Raw genomic sequence first — 27,933 nt, 5'->3', positions numbered from 1 at the left:
ATAAAAAAAATCCTACTAGTATAATTTATAATGTTTAAAAATGAAATTTGTGTAAAACTACTGTTGCTACTAAGAAAAGCGCAATAGATATAGTAACTGTTTGAATAATTAATCATGACTTATCAGTGAGTACTAGTAGGCTACTAATGACATGCTTCCAGTAAAACTAAAGCAGCAACCAATAAACATATTAAATCTGTGACGATACATTGATGTGTAAAGACACATTGCAATGCAACTGTTAGAACTCTCCTGAGCGCATTCACAGCAGCAGGCGCATGAGGCATCTTCTTGCTTTACGGTGGATCGCAGACTTATAAGTGCATTACCGCCACCTGTCTCTCAAGAGAGAGATATTTGGTGGTAATGCACTTAAAAGGTAAAAAAAAAGAACTATATAAATACTGTTAAGTTTCTTGCACATGCCAATTGGTTTGTGTTTTTACACATCAGTGCATCGTCACGAGCCACAGAGTTTAATTTGGTTTTATGTATGCTTTTTAAAAAGCATTAAGTTTTTTTTAAAATTAAGTGCTATAAACCTACAACAGATAGTAAATAAGTGAATAAATGTTAATATGGCTTGCCATACTCAGCCTGCATTAAAACAAGGTGGCACTATAGCTGAACATCCAGTGCACCGACCGCGCATGCCTCTTCCTTGCACTGACCGGACGCGATGGTGATTTTTTTTCACCCCCTCCATCATAATCATCATCATCCCTCTCTCTTTCTCAGGAGATGATGCTCAGCTCAGGCACACCTGCTTTCCACCTCTCGGCTTAAGTGTTATTCCTCTCGATTTTCCGTTAACCTTCTCTGCGGTATTCAAACAGAGCTGCCTCAGAGAAGCACTGCCTCAGACAGAGCTGCCTGTGTCGGCGGTCGATTTTCCTCTTTATTTTCCTCTCCCTCCTCCCTGCTCTCGGTGAGGGCTGCCGGGGATGGAAGCCCGCGCTAGTCGCCTCTTCATGGACTTGCTCTTGACGGCTATTCTCATTCGCGCTGTATCTCAGAGGTGCTGACTGGAAAAACATGCCGTTGAAATGGAAAAGCGGTTCGCCCGTCAGCTGGAAATTTCCCGTGCCCGTCCTTAAAACGTCCAGGTCCTCTCCACTCTCGCCAGCATACATGTAAGTAGCTGTAATATTAACGCGTCGAAGTGCGTGCTTGTGTATTTTAAAATGTGATCGTCAGAACTGAGGGCGCGTGAGTGTTTATATTCAGTCTTTATTACTATTTCATTAAGGATGCTGCTGCTGTGCTTGTTTCGGGGTCAGTGTCGCCTCCCTTCATTTCTCTGTAACCCAATTGTGAGCGTTTAGAGAGGTCTTGAGACCCATTTCATAACGTTTAGCATGCTACCGCGCACCGCCTAGTTTTCTGAATCTACATAGGGCGTTCTCTACTTTCTCAGAGTCCTTCTCACGGCTCTGTTTATGAGCTCTATATTTATCTAGTATGCACCGGGCCGCGATAACAGCAGGCGAAGCAGTCTTTTGTCCTGGCGTGTCGTGCGCTCTGGTTTGGAGCGCTAGTGTTGTGGTGGTGGGTGGGGGCCCGGTGGGCAGCTGGAGGATGCAGCACTGATGCTGGATGAAACACGGAACATGACCGCTAGCGCTTCCGCTCGGCACCGTTTTACACCAGTGCACGACTAACTTCAAACGTTGAAATGAACCCATTAAGAAAACATTTTATTACTTTAAACACAATCTTCAAATCCCGTTGTATTATTGTAAATGTTTTCTTAACTTGTTGGGCTTTTTCCTGGTGACTTCCAACCAGTGTATCGTCAAGCCACTGAATTTAATGAGAAAAAGTCCACTTACTAATATAAAATGGGTTTTGAACCTTTTTTTAAGTCAACAGCCACGTAAATAAAAATTAAATGTTTTTGTACATCATCACATTTATTATTCTCATATTTTCTATTATAAATTAATTTACACATTTAGTATCATTCATTTAAATGTACAAGTCCTTTCCACATATTGTTTCAAAGCTGCTATAGGAAATGCAGGTTTCAAATGTTACTATTAAAAAGCCAGATGTGACTGATTTAAGAGATGAAATTTTGCACTAATGAAGGGGAGCCCATCATCTGGCAGCAAAGTAGTGAACATGAGGCAAAAATATATAGCTCTAAAATAATACAAGTCACGTGGTTTAGATAAAATCATGTATTCAGACAAAATGATGCTCTCCTTCTACAAGTTGAGGCAAAGATTACAGCTTGTGATCATAACGATTAAAATATATGGATAATATTTGGCAGTTTTGAAAGTCTATTTATTTTATATATTATCTGATAAGAACCGTAGTGCAAGATAATCTTAATTTTCCTCAGGCGCAAAGTTGAAACTGTGACCAGCTGGTTGCGGGAACGATTTAAGAGTTAACTGAAGCGAGAGTTTAAAATGCTGGTCTGTCTTGCTAATCATAGGCTATATCTGTAACCGTTTGAAAGTGGTTTTGCTAGTTCAGTTCAATTCAAGTTAAAGGCTAGATTTGAGAAAATCCTTTGGTTGTCTCTCTTGTTTTGATAATAATTTCTTACTCCTGTCTGTCTGTAGTCATGTCTTTAGTCTTTCCAGCCATAGCTCTATTCTGCATATACAGTCCTCCTAAATTTCTCAGTGAGAATCAATAAACTATACTTATGTATGTGTCTATCTTCTCAGATTTAAGGTTTGGGGTTGGGGATTACAGTGTTGAGTTCCTGACCCTGCTGTTGCCCCTCCCAGTCAAACCTTGCCCAGTAAAAACAAAGTCTATTTTTACTGCTTTGGCTGTATTGTGTGTGATTACAGGGTGAGCTGTGGTCTCTGTATTTCTTAATGGGAGGAGAGATGCCTCTTGGACAAATGAATCATTCCCTTTTTGTGTGAGTGTGTGTTGAGACAGAAAATATTGAACAACAGGATGTTTTTGCTAGCTGCTAAAAAAAAAATAGCACTTGTGAGAGTTCACACATTCACGGCGAGGAAGAACTGTGAAGTTTCAAAATGTTTTGAAATCTAAGAAAATACATAAGTCCACACTATAACTATAATGACACAGATGAACAATATCAATACTGCTTTGATATCCAGTCAGAATCCACACAAACTTAATGAGCCTGAGCATTTAAATCGGCGGATGCCATAACTGCAGTGCACACTTTTAATATACAGAACATTATCATAAACTGGTGTGGGCGCGAATCACGGCTGCAAGATTAATCAAAATATGGCTTTGTGTGTTCTATCAAATTGCAAAGGCTGCGGTTTTAATTAGATAAATATGTGCTGTGTCTAAGATTTTCAGACAATGTCTGCAGCATGTCAAAGCAGCTCGATTTGCAGTAAATGCTCCTTCATACAAACTCATCCCCCACCCAAATTATGTAGCCGTAACATATATATTTTTTATTGTTATAACTACTATTGTAGATGAGAATGGACTTTGAGGTTTGTGTTTTTTGTTTTTTCCAAAAAAAAAAAAAGTCATTTGTTTCTTTCCATAGGACTGCATTGAAGTTAAAGTGCATGTGGTGTTAGGAAGGTGAGGATTCATTCAGTTAAGCGAGTGTACTCCTGAAGTGTTACCTCACTTCTAAATATACCCGCTGCCTGTAGTGAGGATTTCACGCTCGGTAGGGCAAGGGACCGGTGTCCATATGCAATAAAATAAATTGCAAATGATTTTTTAAGTGGACAGTGTATGAACGAGCATGCATTTCCACAAAACCCAAACACACAGTCCTGAGGGCACATAAAAAAAACTCCTATATTTGTGAATTCATGGGCTTCAGCTTAAAAGAGTGATGAGGAGTGACAGCTGGAGAGCTTCTGCCGCAGGGGGGAAGAGAATGACGCACACATGGGTGTGTGTTTGTGTTGTCACAGGTGAAGATGGCAGACAGTCATGACAGATCTTAAGTCCTGCTCATCTGCTGCTCAAAAGGAACTTTTGCCTTGACCTTGGTACACATATATGATGGTGAAAGTTTAACCTGAAATGTTCGGTGTCGGGGTCGTCCAGGAAATTCAGGGTATGTTTGTTTTGCCAGCACTTGTCTCGTGTGCTTTAGTCTCCTGTGAAGACCGTGTCAAACCCATAGAAATGTTGACAGGAACAGACAGCAATTCGTCCTTTTCACATTCACATTTCACGTTGAATTCTGTCTGTGTTTCAGCTTTTCATTTTTACCTTGTGATCTCAGATGAAAGGGTGGGGTCTATCAGACTCCTTGCTGCTGCTGGTTGAGAGAAAGGTGCTTTATTAATTGTTTTTTTTTTATTATTATTTTATTTTTGTACACTAACTTTGTCAAAATTCATTTTTGGAGGAGGCCACCAGCTGTTTTCTCTAGCATGTTTTGGGTTTTTAAACCGATTTAGTTTTTTTGTGTGTGTGTGTGTTGTTTTTTATCTTTTCAAGACAAAAGGCGCTTCAAATATAATTAAATATGACATTGAAGATCAGTTTCTTCCATAGAGAATTGCAAGTAGGGATGGAGTCCTGTATGCTAAGTGTGTTTAGTGCGCATAGTTTCGTAGTACAATACAATTAATTTGTTTTATATCATTTCAGCAAATAATATTTTCATAGGTTATTGCTCGCAAGTTCCATGTTTCATATCAAATGAATATATATATGTATTTCTTACAGTTTACAGATTGAATGTTAAACGGCATCACAAAGTATCAATACTATTCTTATTTTTGCTTTTCAATTCCATGTTGTGATTTAAATAATTTTCAGGACATTCAAACACTTGGGTATAGTTCTATATTTTTTTCCAAAATGTGTGCATGTTTTATAAAAAAAACAAAACCTTCTTTATCTATAAATGAAAGTTTGTTTTCTGATGGATGTTAGGGTCTGTTTTGAGTGATAATACAGTGGTATGGATTACAGTTCTAGAGTATATTTATTAGAAACAACCTTTGGCTAGCTGTTTTGATCATGTGACCTCCTCACCAGCTCCCCCTGTGCAACACAGTATGACATGTGAGTAGGGTCCAAAATTAACTTTCTGCCACACCTGTCAGTGGTGGTTGAATTGAGAAAATGTACTGGTCATAAATATTCCAACTAGGCATGAAACTCTATTAGGTATTATTTTATTGGAGTAACAGTAGTAACAGTGTTATTATTATATACCTCAATTCAAGTTTGAGGTCAGTTTGAGGTACTTTTGTTGAACAAGGATGCATTCAATTAATAAAAAGTGATTGTGCCATTTGTCTCATATGTAAAAAAAAAATTATAATAAAATTGAATGTTTCATGACACACAAGAAAAATGACAAAACTAATGCAACATACTGTACGGTTTCATAACTATTAGGTAATGTTTATGGCACACAATCTCCCTGCTATTGGCCGGTGAGTTAAAGTTCATTTTGGACCCTGCAGTTCAGATTAAAGCTACCAGCCAGCTGGTGAGTAACTCCCAATCCCAAAGCCAATTTTTACTTTTATTTGGCACTTGGTAAGTGTTCATTTTGGGCGCCGCGTGTGATTTGTATTAGATTATATTGAATTAGTCATTTCTGCAGCAGTGTGTTGTTTGGTAAATCTCACTCATGTTCTTGCCAATCAGGAGATGTAAAGTTCCTTTCCTTATGACTTCTTAAAGTAGTTTTACTCCCACACCTTCACTGCTGCCTCTGAAAAAAAATGTGACATGCACACCATACATAATTTCAAAACCATAATCCACAAGTAATGAGTCTACACTTCCTCTGACATGAACCTGGCGGAAGAGGGAAGGCAGCTGATTTGTAACCCTTTCTGACCCACTATCACTCTTTTTGTATGTAACCATCTTTATTCACAATGGTTTAATCATGATGCATCAGAGAGGAAATGCAGGAATCCAATTTTCACCTCAGATGAGGGAGGAGGATGGAGAAGAGGGTTAGAGAGAGGAAGAAATGGGATAGAAAAAAAGAGATGAGGAGAGAATGAAAGATGAAAAGAATGAGATCGGATAAGGAAAGAGGAATTACGTAGTGATGTGAAGGTTGATGATGTTTGGTCAGAAGAAAATGTGAAGGTGAAGTGGAGGAATGGAAATGGAAGAAATCTAGTGCAAAATATGGAAAAAGCCTGGAATTCTCAATACTTTCTCATACTGTGTGATCAACTCCGACTCAGGAGCTTTTTTTGAAGTTCAATGACAGTGTATTTTTGAGTAGTTTTTAGATGTTCTGTGTAAATGCGATAATGCTGATATATCTGCCCAGTCTGTTTATTTCATGAGGTTGTAATATTTACAAATCCATAATTTATAACCTTGAGTCACTCACTCCTTCACAAAAACTGAATAGATGATCATTTCTGATTCTGATTGTAAAACCGAAGCAGAACCTCTGCAGCAGATGGCTTATGTTCATCTCCCTGCATGTGTGATAAAAAATAATGCAGAACTCCTTTGAACCTAGTTTAAGGTTGGAACAATTCATAATCGCAGCAGCTGCAATTATGGGCGTCCCTGAGTGTTCACGTGATGAGATAAAAATTTGAGTCAGGCCTCATGTTTACCAAACCCATGCTGCAAATGTGGAGTATATATTCACAAATAATAAGCATATCGATAAAAAAAAATGATTGAAGTGTTACAGATGCAGATTTAAGTCCCATTGATGAAGAAATGGTGAGCAGCCCTTGGTCAAGTCCAGAGCGGATACTCTGAAGTTCCACTGTAATTGGCATCATATAATCGTGTGTTTGAATCAAATATTTGCCGCCACAGTTGGATAACCGACCTTTTGATTTCACACTAAATTCAAAAAGATGCAAAGGGATGGATGTTACTGGTTTCTCTCAAAAACTAATGGAAACAGCATAACACATTATTTGACTACAGGAAGGTCTGTGCAACATCATGGGAGTCAGTGGAAACACAAGCACAAACAAATGCACTGGGTACGCTTCAGCACACACTCATCCATAAGGGGCCTTTATGCACAATGTAAAATGGCAGATGTGAGATGCTTGTTTATAGTTTGGGAAATTAAGTGAAAAATGTTGAGCCGCAGGGATCTCAGTTTTTCCCCACTTGGATATGTTGTTAGGTTGTTTGTGTTTATTGCGTGACATTTGTGCTGTATGGTACGATTTAGTAACCGTGACTTCAGCTGTGTTTACACTGATCTGAATTCAACCTTACAGTTCTGTCGTCAGTCATTCATGGGTGTCGGAAAGTTTCCATAAAAGGGTAATAATGAGCCGATTTCGATTTAATAATGTATGTTTTAGATAATGCATTTCTTCCTCTAATGATATAAATCTTTCATATGGGGAAAAAAAGCAATATTACAGTACTTCTATTTATTTACATATATTCCTCAATTCAGATTGAAAAATATCTATGAAATTCAATCACTGCATTTTCTTTCTTTTTTTTTTGTGATGTAACATCTATTGTTAGGCCTTGAATAGAATGTTAGGAAAATACATCAGATATATTTGGTATTGTCACATTATTCTGTACTATTAGATAATTAGGGGTCACTTATTTGGGAAAGTAAAAATTGTACTATTTTGGAGAACAATTTATGAATATGACTACAAAAATTAGAGCATGGTTATTGGAAACGTATTACTTTTGAACTGTTTTTTTTCTGTAGCACCATCCTCTTCGTGTGTGTCATTTGTGTCACTGCCTCCCCAGTTATGAACAGAATTGTCTGTCTTGCATGATGTGCTCGTTTGATCTCATTGTTTCATGCTTAATCTGTCAGTATCTGAGCTCTTCATCAGAGTCAGCTGTCTCTGTATCCTCACCCTTTCAATCAACACTTCAATCTCCTCATTATACGGGGGATAAATCTGTTTGTGTGTGTCACAGAGTGAATCTGAGTCGCCATGTGAGTCACGCACACCCTGGCATGAAATCGGGAGGATTTCAATATGAATTAAAACGTAAAAAATTAACCCCACATTTCTGCCTACAAATTACTCAGTCATTAGTTGCACTTTCACTCCAGTAGTGTGAAGCCACACACACGCTCCTACACTGGATAATGAAATAAAGACATCGACAAAACATTATTCATCGACAAAATGACGTCAATAATGTGTAATCAGATGTTCACTCTCGCCACAAAGGAACAATTCCGCAATGACGCATTACACTGATCAAAAGTGACAGTATACACATTTACATTGTTACAAAAATTCTATTCAAATAAATGCTGTTCTTTGATCTTTGTCCATCAAAAAATGCTAGAAAAACAAAAAAAATGGCTAAATATTTAGCTGTTTTTAACTTTGAGCACCAAGACTTCAGTAGATTCAGCTTTGCGTCACAGTAATAAGTTACATTTTAAATATATTTTAAATAGAAAGATGTTTAGATTAATTTTTTGCAAGCAAATGCATCCTTTGCTGAGCATTAAAGACTTGCGTTTCCTGTTTTCATAACCTGAGGGGGAGAGCTGACATGATATCCTGAGGTAAACATGACATGAAAACAGATGAAAGAAAGTTCCTGTAACCCTTTCCTTTAATCAACAAAATCGAAACCTTGATCTTGCATTGCTCCAGTTTGAACATAAAACGTAAAGTCTTGAAACTGCGGTTCGTCTAACAGCAGGTATACGTTCCCTCCCTCAAGTCTTTGTCCTAGATATAAAGTCGTCCTTCATTACACCTTTTTAGGAAGAATAGTCTAGAAAGGGCACAACAGAATGCCAGTTATATTTAGCTGCAAAAACACTTTTTATAATATCAAACCCATCATATCTTTCCCTGCCTTTCTCTCTTTTCACCCATTTGTTAATGTTTGATGTGTCATTATCAGACAGACCTCAGGTGGGTTTCTAATTCTCCTCTCAAAGGAGTAAATGCCCAGGGTGACTGAACTCATTTGCCGAGATATGATCTGAATCAGGAGAAAAAGAGAGCAGGTGTGTGTGTGTGTTTGTGTGCGCGTGATCAAATCCTAATTAACAGGAAGGGATCTGGTCCAGGAGAGTTGAAAAGGATGTTGGTTAATCAAAGCAGAATATGTCGAGGTCCGTCTGTGTCTGTGTGTGTGAGAGAGCGAGAGAGAGAGAGAGAGAGAGAGAGAAACAGGCCAGCTGTTCTCCTATCATTCAGCTCTGTTCTTCCTGTTCTCCATAATACAGAATTATTAAAGAATGCTGTTAAGCTAATGCTCTTTTGCTTGCCCCGTTCTCCCTGTTTCTCTCTCTCTTTCTCTTTCACTCTTTCTGTATAACTGCCTTTAATCTCATCCTCTCCCCTCTTCACTAAACATCTGTCATTGTCTTTCTCCATCACATGATTGTTAGATCATTAGACCCGTCTTTCTTTATTGGATAAAGGTTTGTGCGTGTCTTTGTCGCATCTCATCTTGATCCCATCAGCAGTCAGGTCAAATTGTCTTCAAGCTCATTTGCTTCACTACAATCATCATTTAATTTGTTAGTAATTTAGAGGCTCAGGTCAATCTAAACTGCTTAATTGAATGAATACCCTTGTGATTTCTCTCTCTCTCTGTCCTGTTCTTAAGTTTGTCGATTGACACTTGTCATTAGTGTGTCTGTGCAGCATACGCTTCGCTCTGTGTGTGTTTGCATGTTTTCTGGGAATGCGTGTGTATTTAGTGATGCTATATCTCTCGTTGTTTTTGGCAGCCACCGGCACTCGTTTGTGGTGTGGACCACCCACTCTCTGCTTGCTGCATCTCCAACCTATCACCTGACAGGGTAATGCACCAATCAGCTGCCTGTGATCTGTGTCGTGACTGTGCCTGCCAATTCCGGCATCTCTTTCTCTTTTTTATTTCCCTTTCAATTGACCAATTTTTTGTTGTCTAGTAATGACTCCCTGACCTGCTTGACCCTTTTCTAGAGCTCAGTTGAACTGGGAATCATCTATGTTCCTTCATCACTGTTCTATGTTGATACTTGGGTCATGATACAGTACATAATATCATTTTTGGTTGCAAAAGAGTGCAACAGTGCCTGTCTACTTTTTCAGTGGGTTTGGTGCTAGACTGTATGATCTTAGGGGTTGGGCGCTAAAAATTATTAATATTATTATTGAAATATCTGATTAGTGGAAATTTCTTCACAGAATTATGGGTAATGTAGTGTTCAATAGCCAATGCTTTGTAATGGAAAATAATTGCTACCGGTCTATTGTTGCTGTATCGTGACATTAGTATCACAATACTGTTTTTCTTTCATCTTGTTAACCCATACCTCCAGAGTTTGTGCTGCAGCATGATTGATCCCAAAACCCCTGACCCACATTCCTTTTATCCAAGACAGTGTAAATCCGGATAAAAGGGCGATACATCCTGGTTGGATATCCTGGTTGGATATCCTTGTTAAAACCATGAAGCTTAAAGCTGTGAAGGGAAGAAATAGGTGTTATAGTGCTGGGTTGATCATTAAAGTCCTGTCCCGGGCCTCATTCATAAAACTTTTGAAGCTTTAGAGGCCATCTTTGCTTAGCTACTGTTAGAGTAAGAGTAATTGCTTATTATGAGGCCTTTTTAATTATTCATAATTTTATATGCTTACAGGGTCCAGAATTAACACTCTCCAAGCACCAGTTGCGAAAACAAATTAGCTTCAGTAAGTAAATAAAACTCAGCCAGTTGGCTGGCTACTTTATTAGGAACTGTAGCACTGGAAGGTTTAAATTAAATAGCAAGAACAATAGTATGACTATGACCCAATGCAAATGAAATTGATATTAGATTGTTGTGAACTGAAATGACTTTGTCTTTGATTTTGTCAAAGACAGCCGTCTCTTAACAGCTTTACTGTAAGTGACAACTTGCCATCAGACTTTTGAATTTGTCTTCTCCAGAACCTAAAATATGGTGAATTATATAGTATCTGTAAAAATGTATTCACCCCCCCCCCCCCCCCCCCACCATTGGAAATTGTGTGTTTTAAGACATTCCTGTTTATCTTTATTTAGCTTTATTTTGAGGTTATTGTTTTCCTGGAGGATAAATCCTCCATCACAAGTATCACAAGTTCTCCTTCACGATTACTCTGTATATTACTGTATTCCTTTTACCCTCTCAAGCCTTCTAGGTGTACACGGAGTTGTCTCTTAAGTATGATGCCGCAACCACAGTCAGTTTAAAGGCTTGTGCCAAACATTAGTATCTATTTTGCTCTCATCAGACCACAGAACCTTCTTCCAGCTGTCCTCAGTGTCTCCCACATCCTGGCAAACTGTAGCAGAGACGTCATGTGACATTTCTGAAAAGTGGCTTTTCTATTTGCCACTCTCTGCTTAAGCACCTGGTCAAACACTGAAGCCTGTAACTCCTTCAGAGCTGTCATTGATCTCAGCGGTCTCTTTCTTACACTCATTTCAGTCATACTCCAATAGATATTCACTGGCTGGAAATATTCTTGTGTCCATCCCTTGACTTGTGCTTTTCAGTTTACAGAGCTGCTTGGAGTGTTTCAGGGGTGTCTCTATCGCTCTGATTTGGCACAGTATTGACTCACCAGAGGTTGGACTGTCCAGACACTTGTGTATTAATTTATAAGATCGATTATTTACCAGTCGGTTGCACCAGAGATTATTTATGTGTATTGCATTAAAGGAGGTGAATATTTATTAAGTCTACTATCCAAAAACTATCGTTTGAAAGTTCTCGGTCAGTATTATTTTTTTTTCAGTGAAGTCAAAAATACCAAAGTTAAATTTATTTGATTAAATGTACAGTAAAAACAGTAATACTGAGAAATATTATTGCAACTGTTTTCTATTCATTTTCAAATGTAATGCATTGTTGTGATGAGTCCTTTGTTTTAGAGCACTGTTAATAGTTCAGTGTTATAAAATGCATGTGAAACTTTTCTCTCGTGACACAAATTTGAGGAACAAAATCACAATTTTCTTACATTTTTTGTGACCAGTGCCACTTTCCTGAGAGATTAAAACTGGCATCTCGTATGTGATGCTACCAGTGACACAATGTCATGTGCTGTTTGTCACAGATACATTAAACATACACTTCAGTTATATCAGAAGAGAAAAGTGTCTCTCTGGTTTTGCTCCTCTGTTATCTAGAGCAGTGGTTGATCTGTTCTGACTGTTGCTTTTTCACCAGTAGGCTTAGAAAAGGCCAAGCAAGCTGACCACGTCTGAAGGAACACAAACCAGTTTATTTGGTTTTGTGATGCTTTTCTTTATACATCGGCCCAGGTTAACATGCCTAAACAGAAAACAAATCTTGTCTTATTACTCAATCGGCAAAACAAGATGATCGTTTCTGAGATCTTGACTGTGTAATAGTGGGGAAACAGCCATTCTGTATGTGTTTTGTGTTGTGAATGCTCAGTTGTGTATATATGTGTCTGTGTGACGTGTTTATCATTTGAGGAGGGTTTCTGCACTGTACTCGTGTTGAAGAATCAGGAGGCACCACATCTGTTTCAAATCTAATGAATCAATATTGTGTTTGCAGTCAAAACCGGTTTGGTCTCTTCACACAGTGCTGCCTGTACCCTCTCAACCTTGTTATTTCCACATATTAACCTTTCTTCTCTCTTTTTCAGATCACTGGTGGAAGATGATGATGCTCAGATGATGAAGGTGTCCCTGGGATGCAGTGAAATGGGGCTTTCCTCCCACTTGCAGGCCTCAAAACCAGGAAACACACGCTTCTTTACCAGCAACACACACAGCTCTGTGGTTTTACAGGCAAGTGTGTGATTACATATGTCTCTTACTAAATGTCAGGGCGGCCATGTGTGGTGTCACCATCTGCCATTCCCACGTCATCTCACACGTGATAGTTTGTGTGTGTGTTTTAAAGAGACTGTGAAGGTCATCTCTGCTGTTTCTGGCAGACAGGCTTTAGTTCACACATAAAGATGATAATATTATGATCATCATCCTCATTGGTGGTGGGCTCAGTCCTGCCTAAAGTCCAAGAGAACATTCATTAGCACCTACCTGCGGGTCACCTGACAAGTGTCCGCATGTGCTTGTGTGGGAACAAAGGTGAGAATTTAATTGGAATTTGCCAGTGAGTCATTGCAGACAGATCAATAAGTAAAGGTCACCTGATTACCTTTGTTTGTGTGCATCTGTTCATATTTATTTAACCCTCTCTGATGCATGATGTCCACTTCAGTGGACTATTTTTATTTGATAACATGTCAGTTTAAAACGAAGCGAGCCATTGTAATAATGGCCATATTTCTATTATGAATTAAAATTCTGAATGAAATACAGTGTACAAACAGTGGCACTCTTTGTTTGTTCAGACAGAAACATTTTTGATAAATCACACACTTCTCTTCACATGCTTAGACTGGTCTCTGGTGAAAAAGTTTTTTTTTTTTTTTTTAATAAAATTTTTTTTTGCTGTATTATTTATCAAATAAATACAGCTGACTTTTAAAAACATAGAAAAATCTTATCTGCCCCAAATTTTTGAACAGTAGTGTAGGTTCACGGTTTACATGAGATAAGAGTGTATATATGTGTGTACGCACAGACAAATTCATGTATTGTGTGATTTCTTGATGTCATTAGCACTGACAATTTGTATTGATGTGATGAGGTCACTCTATTGATTCCTCTTATCACAATATCAGTGAGCGCTGTCATCCAACACTTGATCGACATTCAGCCTGAAATCAGCAACTGCTGTTAGAGGAGGTGAATAGTGTTTATATGAACTTCAAATTGCAGTTTATTAAGATCAAAACAGTTTGTTAAATCAGAATACCACAGAAAAACAATATGTGACCACAAAACCAGTCTTAAGTGTAATTTTTTTGAAATTGAGATTTATACATTATATGAAAGCAGAATAAATAGGCTTATCATTGATGTATGGGTTATTAGGATCAAACAATATTTGGCTGAGATACAACTATTTGAAAATCTGGATTCTGAGGGTGCAAAAAAATCCAAATGCTGAGAAAGTCACCTTTAAATTTGTCCAAATGAATTCTTAGCCAAGCATATTACTAATCAGATATTTAGTTTTGATATATTTATGCTAGGAAATGTACAAAATATCATGGAACATGATCCTTACTTAACATCCTAATGATTTTTGACATAAAAGAAAAATCGATCATTTTGACACACAAAATGGATTTTTGGCTATTGCTAAAAATATAAAAATATACCCCAGTGACTTAAGACTGGTTTTGTGGTCCAGAGCCACATATTTGAAAGAAGCTGAAGTTGAAGACAGCCGCTCTGAGATGATGACTTAATTTCAATTTTAATTTATCACATGGCACATGTGTCCTAAAGCACAGCAGCCCTCACCACCCTACAATATCACTAACCGCTGGGAAATGATTTGATTCATTCCAGTGATTTGTTGGGAAACAGTCAGTTCATTTGATTGGATGTTCATCCCCAGGCTCTGTGTGTCCTCACATACCGAATATACACAGAAGGAGAGTTTTAAGCCAAGGAACCAGGTTTAGTGTGTTTTAGCATATGTCTTTTTGTACATCCATTTATTTCGTCAAAAAAAAAAAAAAGCTGCAAATTTGTGCTGACAAAATATCTCAATTAATTATTTATAAATTATTCATTATTCCATAGTGACACAACAAACATATAGCCCACACAAACCTGCACACACACAGTGTTTAATGTAGACGCCTCAACAAAAAATGTGTTTACTGTCTTATTAGATGCAGCGTTGTCATCTTCTACATTTTGCATTTAGACATTTAGCAGACGCGTTTATCCAAAGCGACTTCAGAGAAAAGCACAGATTTTATCAGACGCTGATGTTATGAGGCCCTAAAGACAGCCTGTTGGCTTTTTCACGTTTATCGAGGCATGTCTGTTTAACTCCAGCACAGATTGTGTAGTACAGTGTTTGGCACTTAAAAAGTTTGTGTGTAATTTCGGTAAGTGCAGCACTGATTGGATTGTGCCTTATTTCATGTTTGCTTTTGCACATGCTGCTGTATTGAGCCTGACACAGCAGCTCGGAGAGTGTGCGTGCGAGTGGACGATGGCTCTGTCCTGTTAATTACGGCTCGTCTGTGCCGTGGGAGCCCAGCTCTGCTGCAGTCCCCTCATGCATCTGACCTCCTGTTCATTAATTAACCCCACAATCTTTTATTCAGAAATGATGCTCATGGGACACATAGTAATGATACAGCTCCTTAACATTCACATTCTGTTTTTATGGGTGATAAAAACAGATGCTGTAGTGTTTTTTCTTTTTCCTCCTCCTCTGTGAATTCATTAAGTGCATTACTGAAATGCTCGTCAGTCCTCTCACTTCCTCCGTTTTATTTTCTTCCCTCTGTCTTTCAGGGTTTTGACCAGTTGAGGATAGAGGGCCTGCTGTGTGATGTCACGTTGGTGGCAGGAGATGGGGATGAGGCGTTTCCTGTTCACCGAGCCATGATGGCCTCCTCCAGCGACTACTTTAAAGCCATGTTTACAGGTGAGTGAGAGAACAAGACATGGGATAAAAAAAGGATTGGGTGAGGTAAAGCCAAGTTTCCAGGTGAGGAAGGGATGAAGGAAGGAAGACGATAAAAACAAGGTGTTTTGGGACCGAGAATTCAACGTTTGTTTGACAGAAGAGAAAGTGAAGAGAGACTCCAGTTAAGTTATTAATGGACAGACAATGTTGATGCACTATTCTGTACTAATCAGATATACAGGATTGTTTTTGTTTTTGTTTAGTACTGTCACTTTTAATCTTCTTTTGCTTTTTCCCCCTTTTTTTAGTTCATTAATCATGTAAATATCAGTAACATGTCAATCTCATTTAGTCACACTAGAGACTTCCCTCAGAGCTCAGAATGTTCCTGATTTTCCCTCAGTTCACCCCCTCCCTCACTCGCCCTCTCTCTCTCTCTCTCTCTCTCTCTCTGTCTCTCAGAAGCGCACTCTGTTTCTTGGGAAGAAAGAACAAAGCAAGAGAGGTGGAATAAAGATAAGAAAGCAAGGGATTTGCTCTGGGTTATTTGGGAAAGCATGTTCAGAGATAATATATTTGATGGAAAGGACTTCATTTTATTATTTGAATTGAGTTCAGCTATTCCCTAAATAGTTATACCATTTAATACTGCATATTACCAAATCCTGAATGAATTTTTAACACAAAACTATTATGAGAGAGTACTAAAACAATTATAAAGAATCAGTGTGCCCAGGCAATCTCCTTTCTGCAGCCTTACTCCATTTCCAAACTAGAGCTATGGAAAAATCAGTATGTCAATGCATCATGATTCTGGATCAGTCCAAAAAAATGAACTGAATTGATTCAAAGCTTAATTTCTAAACCATGCTAATATGAGCACTTCATTTTATATTCACTACACACTGCCGTTCATACGTTTAGATCAGTAAGACTGAATATGCTTATTATAAATGTTTATTTGTTTTATTTAATAAGGGACCATACACATTAATAATAAATAACATTTAAAATGTGTCTGATTTAGCCAAATTGACTCATTTACATCAGTAGTCCCATGGCAGATTGATGTTAAAGGGGATGAAAACAGCAGGCAAAATATTATTTTAACATACAAATAATTAAGAAATTCCAAAATCTCTACAAATGGTCACAATTTTGATACAATCGTAAACACATTTTCAGCTTTCTAGAGAAACCACAAGTACCTGTAATATATAACTCCTTTAAATCTGGTGGAAGTCTATTCCAGTCATGTGTTCCTCCAAAAGCAAATAATAACTGGCCAAAAGGCAAAGTAAAAATATTTATAATGTTACAGAAATTTTAAAAATAGAAACACACAAATATTAATTAGCACTGCTGTTTTCCACATTGATAATAACAAATGTTCTTGAACACCAATCAGAATAATTTCTCAATCTTAAAATGACTGCTGATAATTCCGCTTTGCCATAACAATTCCTTGTTTTTTTGTTTTTGTTTTTTTTGTCCTAACTAGTCAGGACATTGTGTTGTTTGCCATGTTTTCCATTTCTACAATATCGAGGCAGGTAGCCTTGCACTCCAAATCAAACTGATCCAAAATTCAGTTCCTGATAATGTTGCAGTGATCATTAATTATCTTTTAAATAGCTGTGCTAAATTGTCAGGATGTGCATTTTGCATTCTGCACAAACACACAAATCTTCTTTTGGTTGTGTATGGAATGTGTATATAGTAGGGATGTAACTGAGGGTGATGCAGTAAGTATCCCGATGCATAGCCATCGATACAATACATTAAAGTTACATATGAAGCAGCTAACGATGTGATATGATTCACCCCATTACGATGCAGTGCGATCTGATTTTGATTCGATTTAACACTAAGTGATTCAATGCAATACAATGCAATGGAAAAAATATGATGCTATGCAATTCAATATGGTACAGATAGTTCACAAATCATGTTCAGACTGACAGCAAGTCATTAATTAACTCAAGTGCCTTCTGACGCCTCGGTGTCTGTACTGTTGTGATATGTCATATTCACGTAGCAGCAGTGGTGACGAGAGAACAGGCTTGAGAAACTGCTTACAGAGGAGAAATCAATCTACATATAAAATATTGGTCACAAACTATTGGTCACTTTCTAAATAATGAAACTATAGCACATCTAAATATTTTTTTTTTTACTAATGCAGATATATTAGAAATTCTGCATTGCGATACAAATGCCAACTTGTATCCAATGCATACTTTTTTAAATCAGTGCATCGCATCGTTAACATTTATGCTGATGTGAATCTATGAATCTTACCAGTAGCTGAGAAATGTGCTGTCTCTGTTATCTTATAAAAGGTCAGTAGTATTTATAAGCCCATCAAAGTCCTGCTCATACATGTGTGCCATGAGCATTTAAGCACTGCAAGACTTCCATAATTGCTGTCTGTATTACTTTCTTTCATTCTCCCATTGTGTTCTGCTTATCCCTTTTGCTCTTGTTCTCTCTTTCTTTCTCCATCTCGGCATAGTTGAGAAATCGCATCTGAACTAATGAAAGTGGTTTGATTCATTTCAAACGTGGCTCTTGAATAAGTGGCTCATTATCATGGTAAAGAGAATTGGTGACAGCTTGCAGTGAGACTCCCTTATCTTCTCTCTTATTTCCTCTTTCTTTCGTTCTCCATATTGTTTCTGTCACTCTCCCCTCTCTGCCTTTGATCCGCTCTTTTGCAACGTTTTTTGCCAATCCCTCCCCCATTCTTTTCTTCCTCATTCTCTTCATCTGCTTTTCCCCTTTTTATATCTGTTTTGCGTGAATATTTATTTGCACTGATTTTCTCTTGCTTTCATCTCTTCCCTCTGTCATCTTTTTCTCTCTTTCCCTTTTTTTCCCCAGGTGGAATGAAAGAGCAGGATTTGATGTGTATAAAGCTGCATGGCGTGAATCGAATAGGGCTAAAGAAGATTATAGACTTCATTTACACCGCCAAACTCTCCCTCAACATGGAGAACCTACAGGACACCCTAGAGGCTGCTAGCTTTCTCCAGATACTGCCTGTCCTTGACTTCTGCAAAGTCTTTCTCATTTCTGGGGTAGGACACTGTTCAAACCATTTCAAATGAGGATGCTCTTGTGTACCTTGTAGTATTAATGCACAGTTCTTACCTCCTCTTAGGTGTCGCTGGACAACTGCGTGGAGGTGGGGCGCATCGCCAACACCTACAACCTCACAGAGGTGGACAAATACGTCAACAACTTTATCCTGAAGAATTTCCCCTCGCTACTCGGCACCGGCGAGTTTGTCAAACTTCCATTCGAACGTCTAGCGTTTGTGCTTTCCTCCAACAGTCTAAAACACTGCAGTGAGCTGGACCTGTTCAAATCTGCGTGCCGCTGGCTACGCTACGAAGAAGGACGCATGGAATATGCCGCCAAGCTAATGCGCAATATCCGATTCCCCCTCATGAGTCCAACAGAACTCATAAACCACGTACAGACTGTTGACTTCATGCGTACGGACAATACCTGTGTTAATCTTTTATTAGAAGCCAGCAACTACCAGATGATGCCATACATGCAGCCGGTGATGCAGTCGGAACGAACCATGATCCGTTCAGACAATACCCATTTAGTAACACTAGGGGGCGTGCTACGGCAACAGCTAGTTGTAAGTAAAGAGTTGCGACTTTTTGACGAGAAAGCACATGAATGGAAAGCACTGGCACCCATGGACGCCCCGCGCTACCAGCATGGGATCGCAGTGATCGGGAATTTTTTGTATGTGGTCGGGGGACAAAGTAACTATGACACTAAAGGAAAAACCGCTGTGGATACCGTGTTTCGATATGACCCGAGATATAACAAGTGGATTCAGGTGGCATGTCTGAATGAGAAGAGGACCTTCTTTCATCTGAGCGCTCTCAAAGGACATCTATATGCAGTGGGCGGGAGAAACGCTGCAGGAGAGCTGGGTGAGTCAGGAAGGGATTTTAGTGGCACAGCAGGGAACCGATTTCTAAGGGACATGCTGTGCTTCAGTTGTTGACATGTTTTGTAAATATTACATTAATAGGAGTGTCTTGAAGTTTGCTAATTATGTGTGGATGTAAAAAAAAAAAAAAAAAAAAAAAATTCTAAATGCTAAAAGATCTTGGTATTTTCGGTTGGTCCTAATTATAGAATGTTTGACTTGATCCTGAAGATTTAATTTGTCAGAAATTCTGCCCCCTAGGGGTGTTGCTAATCATCTCAACTGGTGGGTCGTGACTCAAAAAACTTCACTTACGTCACTTCTGTAGAAGCTAGCAGAATTAGGCAGATACAAACATGGGCTTGACTCCCCCTCCACCTTCACAACCATGGACTAGCTAAAACAAGATAAAAATTACAACCAAGACTACATTAAATGCTCATTTGCGTGCAGTTAGGATCAACGCGTTTTGTGCTAACACCACTGTGTTTTGTAATGTGAATTTTGGAATGCTGAGAGCATGACACTAACACAACGTAAAATTGCAGTGTAACTGAAGTAGCAGCAGATAATTTCTTAAAAGCAGAGTGCAGAAATAGCTCTATCCATTAGAGATGCACAATAATTTTATGCAACAGTCATGCGCATCTTGTCAGTAAAGCCAGTTCTGTGATTAGTATTAAATCTGCAGCACATGCTTTCAGATGGAGCAGCATTTACTTCACAGAGCCGTAGTTCACTGACAAGCCGTGCGTTCATTATTGCAGACAATTTTATTTGCGAAATAATGAAATCGAAGATATCATTCTGTGATTAATGACAGCTAGTTGGGTAGCTTCTCCGTGAACTACAGCTCTATGTAGTAAATTCTGCTCCATCTGAAAGCATGTGAAAATACTACATTTAATAACATGTTTTTACGCCAAACTCACTTTACAATGAGTGTTTGAAATAGATCTTTCTGTGAGATGATGTGGCTTCTTAAACAGAACAAGGCACACATGTTTTATAGTATTCTGAACAGTGATTAAGGCTATGTCGTTTAGCATTGAAATTATTAAAATGATTAAAATAAGTACTCCAATAAATCATATATTGTCGTAGTCCTGTGTTTATTAGTCCCGTTGAATCAATGAAAGCAGTTCAGTTACCAGTTTCTTCTAAAGCTGATTTCTGGCCTTCAGATGGAGATTTACTACTGATCACAGAATTGCAATTTCCTTTCGGTTTCTCGTGCTGCCCTACTATCCATCAGTTGTTCATTGCGTTAACGCAGATCTGAATGTGAGCTTGCAGTGCATCAGTTGGTAAAGTCCATCATACATCACCAGAGACAAGGCTGTCAGATCACCGGATGATAAAACTGACATTTTGATGAAGAATTAAAAAAAATAAACAAAGAAATAAATGTATGCATGCCTTGCAGGGGTGAATTGTTTACAAGAAGATCAGAAAGTTGCATTTAGAAAATGAATGGGGTGATAGTCCATTTTCATATTGAGTCTATGTCATGATAATTACTTTTCTGCATATTGCTGAGCATATGTAGTTAGCTGTAATATTTGTTTTAAGGATATTGTTGTTTACTGTGTACTGCAAGCAACTCTGGTACTTTTTGGGTCACAACTCTATGTCAAGTGTAAAATCCTAAAGCAAAACCAGTTGAGCCACCCACACATTTCTCTCATTCATTTGAAGGAGGTCAAATTCATCCTTTTATTGTAGAATTTAGTTATGCCAGGATTTGAAAAAGCGCTGTAAAAAAAAAAATCTTATTTAGTGTGGTATAATAATGTTATTTAGTGCTTATTAACTGCAGTGCATCATTTAGTTATTTGATAATTATTTGTTGATTATACTTATAGTATTTATTATGCCTTCTAATATGTATTCAAGACAGATAGCATTTAGATCACCATAGGCAACAGAAGTTTGCATGCCCCAGAAATGACAGAAAGTGAGGAATCATTGGTGATGCACATGGATAGAGCACCAGTGAAACTCAAAAACTAATTAGCATCGGGGTAAAAAGAGCTTTCAGCAAAAATATTAATAGTATACAGGTTTTATGTCAGAACAGTGTGCTTTATAGTCATTATTCCAGCGGCTATGGTTGTATGACTGCATCAGGCAAAGGTGGAGCTTAACCAGAGATGATCGTTCTCACAGGGTGAATGCCTCCGTGCAACCTGGGTAATTAAAATGCAGGGGCAACACAATATAGCAGGACACCAGAGCATTGGGCAAACACATTAATATCCACACAAACAAAAATGAACCTTGAATAATCTACAGCAATGATCCCCATAACTATGCACACAAACACACTCACACCAGATATGTACAGCACCTCAAAAAGGACAGGAAAGAGACAAAAACACACATGGATGTCACACTACAGAGGTTTGATAATGGACTCTGACACGCTCACTTCCACAGCATGACTGAGAAAAAGCAACAAAAAAAATTTACTTCCAGCTTTCTTCATGCAATTCACTTTGACACACACATACACACACACGCACACACACACTGACGATGTTCAAGCCCCTAGCACTCAGTCGCCCATGTTTCTATAGTGACCCCCGTCATGGCGGTCAAGTGGAATTTATTGCTTTGAGTTGAATTTAATCTTTTTCTGCCTGCAGTCTAATATTACTGCCCAGTGTGTTTGATTTGTCACGCTCAGTACAGGATTTGCAGGAATTTTCCATTACTGCAGTTAAATATGAATGACAAGTGATCGATTTTAAAAGCTAAAAGCACGTTTTTTTTTTCTTCCTATTTAACTTGTTTTAAAAATGTGGAGTGAAAGATCCTGATAAATGAGGACTGAGTGAATGAATGTTGTGAGTGATATTTAAGATCACAGTTGGTGCTGTCTCGCTCATTCATTTACAGATATAAAGCGTATGAGGTTGTATTTTTGGTTCTGAATCAGAACAGACACAGACTCTCCTGTTGTTGATCATACTGTAGAAACTTTCTGTACACCGTAAACTTGTTGTGAAGTATATATGATGAACAAATTGTCTATCATCTTAAAAACCCAGGGAGGGAGCCATAAACCTTCATTGCTCATTTTCGGACCACTCATTTTCTACCTGCTGCTGTTTAGGAAATGAAATACAGTTGGTTTATTAAACTGTTAATAAGTACTTGGAGAAGCTACATTTTATGTTGCTACAGTTTCTTATCCTTTTATCTTTTAGCCAAAGGCAGCATTAAGAGCTAGTTCTGTGATTGGTTTTATATTCTCTTATTTAAGAGTGACATATTCTGAATAAACATCTATTCCAGAATCAGACAAGTCCCCAAAAATGCTATTTTTCCCATCTCTGATTTACCCTGGATAAAGAGAACTAGAAATTAATATATCATCTGTCTGCATCAGATCATCTCTTTATCATCTGATCTGGGTGGACAGATACATTTATAAACCAATGAAAAGCATTGCTTCTGATTCAGAGAGATTAGATAAGAGCAGCGTGTTTTTGTGAATATTAAGCAGATGAAGTAGTGGTTTCTGTGGATACAGTGGTCTTTGTACCATTATTGGGTTCATATTGTATGCCTCCTTCAATAATGGTTAATAACAGATCATCATCTCTGTGGGAAAATGTCACTAAATCTATATTAATGGTCATCAGAATCTAAATTGCATCTGTTCTGTGTGCTGTGAAAGTACACTAGTTTGGTTGTGTATAATTGAGCACTAAAGTGTCCCTATTCTCTCTGTTTGTGAGAGCATGACTAATGTACAAGAACTCATTTTTTGTCCCCTTTAGACCTCTTCCTGGATCCACATTAACTCAGCTGTTAGTCTAGTCATCTTTCTTGGCATTCAAGACCTTGTTTTCATCTCTAATTCTCACTGTCTCTTGTCTTTCTCTAGCAACTGTGGAGTGTTATAACCCCAGAACAAATGAATGGTCTTATGTGGCTAAAATGAACGAGCCGCATTACGGACACGCAGGCACTGTTTACGGAGGATACATGTACATTTCAGGTACCTGTCACACATCTGTATGTTTGTTAGTTATGTATGTACACTACTACAGGAAGATTTTTAGATGTTTTTGTATCGTCTCATGTTCAACAAGGCTGCATTTATACGGTAAAAATGTTATTACAATTTATAAAACAACGGTTTTCTATGTTAATTTAATATAAAATGTAATTTATTCTTTTGATGACAAAGCGTAATTTTCAGCAGCCATTACTAATGTCTTCAGTATCACATGATTCCTCAGAAATTATTCTGATTTCATGCTTGTGTAACATTTTCTATTATTATCAATATGCAAGACATTTGTGTTGCTTAATATTTTTGTGTCAGATATGATACATTTTTTGGGAATTTTGTTATAGGAGTCAGCCTCAAACCAATTCATTCCAGTTGTATTTCGATTTGATTCTGATCATTTTAATATATTAGTTTTAATGAAAACCACAAACTTCACCTTTAATATACGAATAAGTTAGAGAGAGAAAAAAAGTAGAGTTTAATCACAAATCCGCATCCTCATTCTCAAACACATTTTCACAGATCAGGTAGCTGGTAAGGTGTCGCTGACAGGAAGAGGAATATCTGGAGGGTGCGAATGAGATGTTCTCACCACACACACAAACTGATCCTCCATAGATCAGTGTGTGTGTCTGTGTGTGTTCCCCCTATCAGATGGCAAGAAACTAACTTCTCTAAACAGAGGAACACGGAGACACACTCGCAGGGTGTTAAACTGCCCCGTGCAGGATCGTTCCCATCACATGCTCACTTTACAAGATTGCAGCTCAGATCCTGCTTTATGTAGATGAGTCCTACTTTCACTGAAAATGATAAACAGAAAGAGAGAGATGGTTGGTTGGTTGTTTGGTTGGATAGGGTGGGGAGAGGAGAAGTAGTGATGACATGAATCAGAGAAGTGTGTTTCTGTGTGATAATGAACATGGTGATATGTAGGAGGAGTGTGATCTCTTTCTCACACACACACACGCGCACACACACACACACACACACACATTCAAAGAGCTGTGATAATGCTGTTCAAGGCTTTCTGTGTTCTCCCCTCACACACATTTACCACTCCATACATTAACTTTCAAAACTCTTACACGAGCACAAGACCGATGACTCTCATTCAACCCTCCAGTAACCTCTAAATAACATTCTGAACTCCTCAACATAATATGAGAGCGCTGTATATGAAGCAGTGTCACTGTAGTAGGGTCCTATTATTTTTGCGATACGGAAAATGAAAAATCCATTTATAAAAACGGAATCTACAGTGTAACGTGGAGTGTCACCGAATTAGTCAAATTTTAGATGGGTAACTCTAAATTAGGTCAGTATATGTCAAGCCAAAATGTGATATTTTTCAAGGAATATTTTGCAAATTAAAAAAATGTAGCAGAATTTATTTAGCAGAACATTTTAAACACATTTTCCATAATAAAACAATAAATAAATTTTGTATGAAAATAGTTAGAGATGCTTTGATTTAAAATTTCATGAAACCATTCAAATGTAATCCCCAAAAAATATGGAAAACAGTAATTGGTTTTTTTATGTATACACATTTTATTTTTATGTTTTTACCATTTTTTTAAATACTATTTATTTCTCGGCCTCTAAAAAAAAAGACATTTTATGGACATACCCAAGACAATGTGGATAGGGAAAATAAATGTTAATCATAATATAATATCTCATTTAGAAACCAGTCAAATCCAAATGGATAAAATCATGTTCCTCTACCTATTTTCTGTGCTAAATATTGATTCACTCAGAAATGTCACATTATAAAGGTTAAATGCTTTCAGAATGCTAATGAAGAATTTGGAAAAACAAAACACTGATTTTGATCAATGTGACATTTCTAGAAGAGTTAATAACCGTTCTAAAAAAAACAATTCTTTTCAAAACTTGTAATTTTACTAAATATAAAACCTCCCTCCATGTTACAGTCTAACTCTATTCTGCCTCGAGCGTTGTGTATTTATGCATGCATAAGTATTTGTCAGGTGATCTACATTATGCATTTACACTGATTCTCACATTTCTTTCCTCCTTCATCTCCTCCACCCACATTGTTTCTCTCAAGTATTTTTGGAAGTGCTGATCCCTTTGTTTTTACTCTGGAGTCTGTGTCCTTACTCCTGCATGCATCTCTCTCTCTCTCTCTCTCTCTCTCTCTCTCAGTCAGTTATATAGGTCATGAAGCAGTGGAGTATTAAGCTCTGCACTCACATGAGCATTAGTGTGCATGCATGAAACATGTGCTGCCTCATTCTTTGTTCTCCGTTATCATCTCTCTAGTCTCTCGTCTCTTGCCTCTTTCTGCTTTATTTGTGTTTTGATTCACATAAATGCACTGGAAGTGGAGAATGAGAAAGTGTGTGTGTTTGAGTCAATCATTCCCTTCTCTTAGTAAAAGAAAGATTGGATGGATGGATGGATGGATGGATGAAGAGTTAGAGGGCAAAAATAGGAGGGATGGAGAGAGAAAGAGAAGAGAGGGTCTGGTTGGCTGATGCCCAGGTGCATGATGGGATGGTTCTCTTTATTTTCAGCCCTCCCTGTAGACATGTCCTGTTTTCTTTTTCCTCTTGTCTTTTTTTTTCCTCCGCTTCCCTCTCTAGTTCATTTCGTGGAGTGTGCGGACCTGCTTGTGTGTTTGGGTGTGTGCATTTTCCAGATGCATTATTCAATCTTAACTCTTTCCTCAGCAGACCCCGAGAGAGTTCATGCATTATTCACTTCTTGTTTTGCATATCTAATGCTCCCCAAGAACGTTCACGCACAAGGTGTCTATTACAGCAGAGAAAGTGACGTGAATTCTGTGTTTGGTTTGTTGTGCAGGTGGAATAACTCATGACACCTTCCAGAAAGAGCTCATGTGCTTCGACCCGGATGCAGATAAGTGGACTCAGAAGGCTCCAATGACGACGGTCCGTGGCCTGCACTGCATGTGCACAGTGGGCGACCGCCTCTACGTCATCGGCGGAAACCACTTCCGGGGCACAAGCGACTATGACGACGTGCTGAGCTGTGAGTACTACAGTCCCGCCTTGGACCTGTGGACGCCGATCGCCGCCATGCTCCGCGGACAGAGCGACGTGGGCGTGGCCGTGTTTGAGAACAAGATCTACGTGGTGGGCGGCTACTCATGGAACAATCGCTGCATGGTGGAGATCGTCCAGAAATACGACCCCGAGAAGGACGAATGGCACAAAGTGTTCGACTTGCCTGAGTCCCTGGGTGGCATCAGAGCCTGCACTCTGACCGTGTTTCCGCCCGAGGACCTCTCACTCAGCGGCTCACCGAACCGCGAGTCTCCTCTGTCAGCTCCTTGAGAATGGGCGGAGGGAGAGTGAGAGAGAAAGGAATAAACCGGACAGATCAGTTGGCAGACATATACAAATGAATGAGTAGATGCAATTTCTCTCGCTCTCTCTCTCTCTTTGTCCCCACAGGAAAAAGACAATGTTTGCACTCCCCACTGATATACGTTTCAATGGTGTCTGTGGTGAAACCCCGTCCCTTCCCTCAAATGATTCCACTTCTCTTCCTCATCCCTCCGCAAATGTTGAAAAGTCCTTCCACCCCCTCTCGATGAGAAAGAAAAATGGAAGCACTCCCAGGGTTGGGTGTACCAACATGTTGACATTGCATTTGGGGGTTTTGTTTCATCTCTTTTGGCAGGAATAACCTAGACTTGAACAACAAATGACTTTGCAATTCAACTTTTCTACCTGAGTCTCCAGAGTTTTGCTATGAAGACTATGAAGTTTCCCTGATCCCACCTACTCTGAGGTCGCCTACCCCCTCACTGTTCACTCTCTCTTTCCATTATGCCTGCTCATTTTTCCCGTTTCTGTCCGCCCTCACCTCCTTTTTTACCCTCATTCTCTTGTCTCTCTCAGGGGGTTAGTTGACCTTTGACCACAGGATGAGGAAACGGTTTTAAACTCAGGGGTTGGCCTGCCCCCATCCCTCCCTGCCTAACTGATATTTCATTTCTCTACTCCTGCTGTTGTTATGAACCATTAACAGAATTGTGTTTTCTAAATTTATTAAACAAGATTTTGAGGAAAAAATTGAAATGTGGTGTTCTGATTTTCTTAAAAGGCATCTGCTGTACACTCATATATTGAGAATACTGTAGACACAGCTAAAGGACTGTTGCTAAACCGTGTGCAGTGGAGCACCTGCAATGCCTTTAGCCATGACAGTTTGAAAAATACAGTAAGGGCTTGAGTGCCATATCTTTTATTAAAAGATTACTACACAAACGTATATATGAGAAGTCAGCATCCAGGTTCAGAACAATCCATTTTATAATCAAGAATCCACTTCAGCAGCTGTTTTACAAGTCTGGCTTATATGGACTTGAGTGGATCAGCATGGACAGAGACACTAAGGTTTTCTGAAGAGTTCGATACAGTCCACATCACCGATGTCTGCAAAAGTAAATGTGGACATGCAAAATAGCATGTGACCATTAGACAAAACAAAGCTTATGTGTAGTAGCGTTTAAAAGCTGTTCGTAATTTTCTGGCGCATTTGTATG

The 27,933-nt window shown here is 38.5% G+C and overlaps 1 protein-coding gene across 6 annotated transcripts in view; it reads left to right on the top strand.

Moving 5' to 3' along the window:
• Positions 1-27,460, top strand: part of LOC127957943 (kelch-like protein 13) — a 48,140-nt gene extending 20,680 nt beyond the window's left edge. For 2 of the 6 annotated variants that reach the window (XM_052556669.1, XM_052556668.1), the window contains exons 3-9: positions 9,638-9,709; positions 12,539-12,683; positions 15,288-15,420; positions 18,286-18,482; positions 18,566-19,361; positions 23,256-23,369; positions 26,223-27,460. In XM_052556669.1, coding sequence (XP_052412629.1) covers positions 9,638-9,709; positions 12,539-12,683; positions 15,288-15,420; positions 18,286-18,482; positions 18,566-19,361; positions 23,256-23,369; positions 26,223-26,716 — 1,951 coding nt within the window. In that variant the 3' untranslated portion in view covers positions 26,717-27,460. Of the gene's footprint in view, positions 1-658; positions 1,134-9,637; positions 9,710-12,538; positions 12,684-15,287; positions 15,421-18,285; positions 18,483-18,565; positions 19,362-23,255; positions 23,370-26,222 lie in introns of those variants that run through there. The other 4 variants (XM_052556672.1, XM_052556671.1, XM_052556667.1 and 1 more) reach the window with 3 other exon arrangements.
• Positions 27,461-27,933: the final 473 nt, after the last annotated feature.

This window comes from Carassius gibelio, chromosome B5 (assembly GCF_023724105.1).
Source record: "Carassius gibelio isolate Cgi1373 ecotype wild population from Czech Republic chromosome B5, carGib1.2-hapl.c, whole genome shotgun sequence".
NCBI classification, from domain to species: Eukaryota; Metazoa; Chordata; class Actinopteri; order Cypriniformes; family Cyprinidae; genus Carassius; species Carassius gibelio.
The sequence above is the reverse complement of the archived record's forward strand: the minus strand, read 5'-3'. Positions and strand labels throughout refer to the sequence as shown.